At 46.2% G+C, this 8,082-nt stretch overlaps 1 protein-coding gene across 2 annotated transcripts; it reads left to right on the forward strand.

The window, feature by feature from the left end:
* The first annotated feature begins 221 nt into the window (after positions 1-221).
* Positions 222-7,814, forward strand: LOC141067470 (uncharacterized). Of its 2 annotated transcripts, XM_073558060.1 has the most exons (4): positions 222-467; positions 6,166-6,437; positions 6,731-6,959; positions 7,434-7,814. In XM_073558060.1, the coding sequence occupies exons 2-4, from the start codon at positions 6,217-6,219 to the stop codon at positions 7,653-7,655; spliced, it is 672 nt and encodes a 223-aa protein (XP_073414161.1). In that variant the 5' UTR covers positions 222-467; positions 6,166-6,216; the 3' UTR covers positions 7,656-7,814. The 2 variants fall into 2 exon arrangements, with proteins under 2 accessions (XP_073414161.1, XP_073414160.1); XM_073558059.1 differs by lacking the exon at positions 222-467 and having other exon boundaries at positions 5,841-6,437.
* The last annotated feature ends 268 nt before the right edge of the window (positions 7,815-8,082 follow it).

Consider the following 8,082-nt stretch of genomic DNA (forward strand, 5'->3'; position numbering starts at 1 on the left):
TGTTCTTAGTAATTGCTCTGGTATTTAAGTGAGCTGTCTGCCCCAGATCACTGCCTGTCAAAAGTTTATGCTCTCTGGTATGTGTTTTCCTGATTGCTGTGCTGTGAGATCTGATCTACTGCTGCCTGACCCTTGGACTGTGTTCTGCAATTGCCTCTTTTTTATCTACTATTTCTCTGGTATTCTGACCCTCAGAGTGTGACCTGACTTAAAGCCCCCATTACACACTGCGATATCGCTAGCAATATCACTGTAAAGTCACCGATTTTGTGACGTAGCAGCGATATTGCTAGCGATATCGCTGCATGTGATACTTACCTCCGACCGGCTCCCCCGCTGGTTATCGCTGATCGCGCGAGAAGCTCCTGGATCATTTCTCGTCGGTCACTTCCTGCGGCGCTTCCTGCTGTGACAACGAGCGGTGCGTGGACGCGGGCGGGAGGACGCAGGATCGCCGCGTCTGACAGGTAAGTAGCGATCCCCGTCCCCAGCGATGTCGCTGGTGAGATCTGCCTGTGTGGCAGCTCACTAGCGACCACCTAGCGATGCACCAACGATCCTGACCGCGTCATATCGCTGGTCGGGATCGCTGGTGAGTCGCTAGGTGTAACGGTACCCTAAGTCTTTGTCTCACCCCTTAGTTTACTACATGCTCTGTTAGTACTGACCCCGGAAACGTCTGACTGTCCGTAAGTCACATTGGAGCACTTTGTTGTTCTTACCTTAATTTGTTTTAAGATCTTTGTCTTTTTTTAGCTCTAATCTTTCTGAAGTGTCTGATGGGGTACCTTTCCTTGCCTCTCTGATGACCCAGGACCATTAGGGCAGATATACAGGTGCTTCTCACTAAATTAGAATATCATTAAAAAGTTAATTTATTTCAGTTCTTCAATACAGCAAGTGAAACTCATACATTATATAGAGTCATTACAAACAGAGTGATCTATTTCACGATATCAACTTGTCAGGATCGCTGGTGTGTCGCTACATGATCGCTGGTGAGATGTCAAACAGGCAGCTTCACCAACGATCAGCCTGCTGCAGCTACGTTAGTTACCAGCGCGCTGATGCAGGGAGCTGGTAACTAAGGTACACATCGGGTTTCTAAGCGGCGCACGTCACTTAGAAACCCAATGTGTACCTTGGTTACCAGCTCCCTGCATCAGCGTGCTGGTAGCTAAGGTACACATCGGGTTTCTAAGCACCACGTGCTGCTTAGAAACCCAACATTTACCTTGGTTACCAGCGCGCTGATCGCTGGTCGTTGCTCTCCCGCCTGCCACACGCAGCGATGCGTGCTGGCCAGCGGGAGACCAACGACCCAAAAAAAGTCCTGACCTTTCAGGAACGATCAGTGATAACCAGCAGGGGGGCCGGTCGCTGATAGCTGTCACACACAGCGATCTCGCTGGTGAGATCGCTGTTGCGTCACAAAACTTGTGACTCAGTAGCGATCTCGCTAGCGAGATCGCTATGTGTGACTGGGGCTTTAGTCTGTTTCAGTAGGTTCCACAATCATGGGGAAGACCCCTGACTTGGCAGATGTCCAGATGGCAGTTATTGACACACTCCACAAGTAGGGTAAGCCACAAAAGGTCATTGCTAAAGAAACTGGCTGTTCACATACAGTTTTTCTGTTTTTGCAGCTTAAGGATGGCTTGTTTCCTTCACAGCAAAACCTTCCACATGCAACCACCACACCTCAAATCTGCTCCAGGCCTTTTATCTGCTTAATTGAGAATGACATTACGAAGGGATAGCCCACACCTGTCCATGAGATAGCCTTGGAGTCAATTGTCCAATTAATTTTGGTCCCTTTAAAAACAGGGTGGCACATGTTAAGAAGCTGAAACTCCTAAACCCTTCATCCAATTTTAATGTGGATACCCTCAAATTAAAACTGAAAGTCTGAACTTCAACTGCATCTGAATTGTTGTGTTTAAAATTCATTGTGGTAATGTCTAGAACCAAAATTAGAAAAATGTTGTCTCTGTCCAAATATATATGGACCTAACTGTAGTGCTGTGTCCAAGCATATTAATGGAAAGTTGACTGGAAGGAAAAATTGTAGTAGAAAAAGATGCACAAGCAACCGGGATAACGGCAGCCTCGAAAGGATTGTTAAGAAAAGGCCATTCAAAAATGTGGGGGAGATTCATGAGGAGTGGACTGCTGTAGGAGTCATTGCCACCACACACAGACGTATAGAGGACATGGGCTACAAGTGTCGCATTCCTTGTGTCAAGCCACTCATGACCAATAGACAACACCAGAAGCGTCTTACCTGGGCCAAGGAGAAAAATAACTGGACTGTTGCTCTGTGGTCCAAGGTGTTGCTTTCAGATGAAAGTAAATTTTGCATTTCATTTGGAAATCAAGGTCCCAGAGTCTGGAGGAAGAGTGGAGAGGCACACAATCCAAGCTGCTTGAAGTCTAGTGTAAAGTTTCTGTCATGGTTAGGACATGGTTAATGTTCTGTTCTCACAGGATTAGCTTTTGCTGGCCTCTCTTTGGATCTGGGAGGGGTATTTATACTCACTCCAGACTAGCATTCTCTGTCAGCTCTACTGTTATTCTGGCTTTGTGTCTGACTGACCCCCCTGGTGTGCGTGTATTCTGCATTGCTTGTTTGATTCCCATGTATGACCCGGCCTGTTCCCTCACTCTGTACTCCATCTCTCGTTTTGGTACTATTGTCTTCTCCGGTTCTGACCTCCTGGCTTGGCTATTGTTACTCCGTTGCAGTTTGTCCCTATTGTACCGTCCATTGCCCGTTCTCGTTTTCTGATCTATTGCTACATCCTGACTATTCGCTCTGTCTAACCCTTTGGTACTGTCCTGCTATCTCATGCTTTGACCCGGCTTGATCTGGTTTCTGTCTCTGTCTATGCCCCTTGGTAACATTGACCTGTAGTTACCTTTCTAGGAGTTTCCCTGCAGCTCCTAGCTCTGTGGAGCCACGCCCCCAGCAGTCACGTGCTTCAGGTCCTGGAGCATGCATCGTCACCGCTGCTGCCCACTCCACAGGTATCTTTGAGCACTGTTTTTGTACTCAGAACACGCGCACTGGCTCAGTGAGCAAGTGCAATGCGGTGTTCCTGACAGTTTCCACAATCAGTGATGGTTTGGGGAGCCATGACATCAGCTGGTGTAAGTCCACTGTGTTTTATCAAGACCAAAGTCAGCGCAGCCGTCTACCAGGAAATTTTAGAGCACTTTATGCTTCCCTCTGGCGACAATCTTTCTGGAGATGGAAATGTCATTTTCCAGCAGGACTTGGCACCTGTCCACACTGCCAAAAGTACCAATACCTGGTCTAAAAACAGCAGTATCACGGTGCTTGATTGGCCTCAAACTCGCCTGACCTTAACCCCATAAAGTATTGTCAAGAGGAAGAGGAGAGACACCAGACTCAACAATGCAGATGAGCTGAAGGCTGCCATTAAAGCAACCTCAGCAGTGCCACAGGCTGATCGCCTCCATGCCACGCAGCATTGATGCAGTGATTGATGCAAAAGGAGCCCCGACCAAGTATTGCGTGCATTTACTCAATATACATTTAAGTAGGCCAGCATTTCGGATTTTAAAATCATTTTTCAAGCTGGTGTTATAAAGTATTCTAATTTACTGAGATAATAACTTTTGGGTTTTCATTGGCTGTAAGCCATAATCATTAACATTAACAGAAATAAACACTTGAAATAGATCACTTTTTTGTAATGACTCTATATAATATATGAGTTTCACTTTTTGTATTGAAGAACTGAATAAATTAACTTTTTGATGATATTCTAATTTTGTGAGAAGCACCTGTGTGTGCAGATTGAGCTTTCAGAAGTATTCAGGAAAATGGCGCCTGCGGCTGCGCATGCGTAGATTGCTTAGTGCCACTTTACTGAAACCCACTAGTGGTCCTAGCCGTGGATAGCAGTTGCACAGATTGAGCTCCATGAAGTCTTCAGGAAAATGGCGCCGTTGGCTGCGCATGCAAGATTGCTCAGTGCCACCGGTGCCATTTTACTGAAGCCCACTATTAGTCCTAGCCGTGGATAGCGCTTGCACAGATTGAGCTCTTGGAACTTTTCAGGAAAATGGCGCCGGCGACTTTGCATGAGTAGATTGCTCAGTGCAATTGGTGCCATTTTACTGAAGCCCACTATTAGTCCTAGCGTGTCTACCGCTTGCACAGATTGAGCTCTTGGAAGTTTTCAGGTAAATGGCGCCGGCAACTTTGCACGCATATATTGCTCAGTGCCACCGTTGCCATTTTACTGAAGCCCACTGTTAGGTCTAGCGTGTATAGCGCTTGCACAGATTGAGCTCCCAAAAGTCTTCAGGAAAATGGCGCTGGCGGCTGCACATGCGTAGATTGCTCAGTGCCATTTTACTGAAGTCAATTATGAGTCCTAGCTGTGGGTAGTGCTTGCACAGATTAAGCTCTTGGAAGACTTCAGGAAAATGCTGAGGATAGTTGAGAATGAAGAATGCAGAGGTGCTCCATAGTGTGAATAGTAAATTGGAAAAAAGAATGAATAGAAGGAAAACTTGACCACAACCCTGAAAAGTGCCGATAGTATGGAGTGTCACATCCTCTGGCTGCAGCTCCACCCCATATCTACAGTTAGATGAACATGTGGTTTAATACAAGCACTGCCCATCAAATGAAAGTGCGTAGTCCAGTCCACAAGGTGGAATTAATTAGTTGTTTTTAATTGGAATTGATCCAAGTCCTCTTTACCAGGTAACAGGAAAAACTTCTGACCTAAAATACTGGTTAAATTCTAGGATAAAAACAAAATGAGCAAATGCCCTGTTAGTAGCATAGAGATCTGTATTCACTCAGATGCGGTTGAGGTAGGCACAGGAAGAGGTATTGCTGAAATGTCAAGGCAAGTTTATTTAAACTGCAATAACCGCTCAGGATAGCAAAACAAAGAACAGTCTTTTCCGGCACAAAGTGAAAACACAAAGTAAAAAGTCCATAAAACATATGGACCACCAGGTCCACCCGCTCAGGATAGTGTCCGGTTCTTTAGGCCTTAGCACAGACAAACACACAGGAGATCCACACATCTCCAGGTTCAGACACTGAATGAGACACTCGGCCTCCATTTTACTAGCCAAACCACATCCCTGGGGTAGGGATATGTGATCTGTCATTCCCACCCATCTCTTATGACCGCTAGTAAAACCCGACCCAGGAATGGCCTGATAACCCTCTCAGCACTATATGTGCTGGAGCATGCTTTCGCGCTCACATCACCACAGCTAATAACCGCAATGACACATATCTCCCCTCAAGGACCCGTCTGGCTGCCATCTTACAGTAGGTAATGAATAAATAAGCCAGACAATAAGCTGGTAAATTTCCAAAGTGTAAGAGCGCTTTAGCACTGTGGCTATTCCATAGACAAAATCCAAGAAAAATAAATGAGCATATACTCTACAGCCAGTAAGTAAATATATAATTATAGTACATGTAAATAACATAAGTACTTAGTTAACACTATTTTGATGAAAAAAGCATAAAAGTTATTCAACCACGACAAGGTGTACCCATCGGGACGGTCCTATCCTGTGTCTAGTATTAAAATCTTACCATGCATCAACCGATGTCAATGTGAATAAGGGCAGAACAGGACAGGGGCCTGACTGAGACACCCATCCATGGAAAGCTATACAGATGACTTAGCTCAGGAAGGAAGGCCATGTCCCTATTTGTACAAAGCACAAGAGATCAAAGCAAAACAAAAAAACCTGAGCAGGACCATAAGACCGGAGTCAGACGCAACGTATGAAACATCAGTTCGATTCTCTCACCCGAGAATCGCAGCAATGTTCTCCGTATGGTGATCCGTATGTAATCCATTTGAAACGCGATGATGTGATTTCCTCACATCTAAGTATCCGTGTGGCATCCATATGGCAACATAACGCCGGGATTTTGTCACACACTTGCAAAATGAACATATTGTGGATCCATGGCCTGAAATTAATTCTAAAATAATCATGAACCCTATTTACTGGCCCCACAAGTCTCATCCTTCTAGCTTTGCATTACAGTCCTTGCTGGTGTTTTGCTATTGCTGCTTTGTGTGCAACATGTCATATCGGCTTACCATCAACACTATTGAGCGGATTTGTTTACACTGGGTTTTGTCCCAGCGTTTTAGAGAACCTTACCCAGTGATTGTGGATCCAAGGAGGCGGAGACGAATGTGGGTACATCCGCTTTTGAGGCGACGGTTGACTAAAGGCCATTTCCACCGTCTGTATGCTTCACTACGCAGTCATCCTGACAAGTTCTACCAGTATTGTCTGATGAGCATGCCCACATTTGACATTCTGCTGAAGACTGTGTGCCCTGGGATCACCTACAAGGACACCGTGATGCGCAAGTCTACTTCGGCCGAGGAGGACCTTTTACTTACTTTACGGTATGTAAAAAACCTCTATGTTGCGCGTGTTTTTTATGTGGTTATTTGCTAAATACACTGTTCCCTTCGTTTTGTGTGAAAGGTTTGGTCCCTTTTTTAAAAATTTTTGTAAAACATTTTGCCTTTCACATTCCTTGTTGTTTGTAATTGAAATATGTTCCCTAAGCATTGTATACTGATGCCACTTGTTGAGCCTGGGCTTAGTTTGTCCCTAAATTTTATGTTGTCCTAAACTAGTACGATGATGCATGAATATGTTCTAATCTAATTTTTTCTCTGTTTGTTTCTTCTAGATTCCTATCCACTGCGCTGTCCTATGCGGCACTGCATTTTGAGTTTTTAATAGGCAAATCCACCATCTCAGGCATTGTCCGTTCTACATGCTCCGAAATTTGGTCCCGGCTGCATCAATCAGTAATACCTGAGCCCAAAAAGCAAGACTGGCTGCGGATAGCCCGTGGCTTTGAGGAGACGTGCCAGTTTCCGAACTGCATTGGATCCCTGCATGGGAAGCACATCCATGTACGTAAGCCGCCGAACTCAGGCTCCCAATATTATAATTACAAAGTTTATGTTACACCCGGTCGCCGTCCTGGCTCTGCGCCCCAGTCTGCCGCTGCCTCCCGTTCAGGCAACTCACCTCATGCCTTGCACGCTGTCCCTGTGCAGCAGCAGGCTCCCTATGTGTCCCATGCTGCTTCTCAGCGTTCTGCTTCCTCCCCCTCCTCCAGCTCCTGGTGTCCGGCCAGCAGGTCTCTAAGCAAAGCTATTAGAGCATGCGCGCGTTCCCCTGGCTTCTTAAAGGGATAGCGTGCATTTTTCAAAATCTGGTAATTATCCAATGGCAGCGCACTGGCTGCTATTTCTGGCCTCTCCTCCATAGGGAGAGCGCCGGAGCAGCGAGTATCAACCATTGCTATATTCGATTCTGTTGCTTACCTGTCTGCACTGCTTTTGCAGTCACTGTGCATTCTCTCATGCTATCTGTCTCCACAGATTACCAGTATCCTGATAACTCTGGCTATCTCTGCAATCATCTGTGCAAAAGCCATCCCGTTACGCCAACAGCCATCTGAGTCCGAGGACTGTGACAAGGTTACTGGAGCCTGCTATCTAGCAACTACCCGGATCCAGGACCCGCCTCATTACGGACTCTGCTATTGTTTCTGTTATCCCTTTTGGTGCCGCTGGGACAGCTGCCACGTGTCCGGGGTCTAACTGGAGGTAATACCTGTGTCCTCCGGGTATTCCATTCTGGTCCTGTCTGAGGGACTTTACTACGGGTACCCGGGGCTCACTAGTTACGCCCCATTCGGAGCCCCCCGGACCGAGGTCCCGAGGTTCCACTTTAAAAATAAAAAACGAACGTGAACTTCACCATCTCTGCCTCCGCTTCCATTCGTTACAGTATATTTTTGTGTAGTGCTGTTGGCCTTGGTTGACAGCGCATAAAGGTTTATCATTGTAGATTTTGGGGCCTATGAAAGAACGGAAGACTCCAGAGTCTTCAATTCTTCAATAATGGGTCGGCGGATGTGCAATAATGAGTTGGACCTCCCACCCCCACGTCAGCTACCAGGGTCTACTCTGGAAGTGGTGCCTTATGTGATGGTTGCTGATGAGGCGTTTCAATTATACCGGAACG

The sequence above is a fragment of the Dendrobates tinctorius genome, unplaced genomic scaffold (genome assembly GCF_039654945.1).
Source record: "Dendrobates tinctorius isolate UK_male_01 unplaced genomic scaffold, ASM3965494v1 ptg000013l, whole genome shotgun sequence".
Taxonomy (NCBI): domain Eukaryota; kingdom Metazoa; phylum Chordata; class Amphibia; order Anura; family Dendrobatidae; genus Dendrobates; species Dendrobates tinctorius.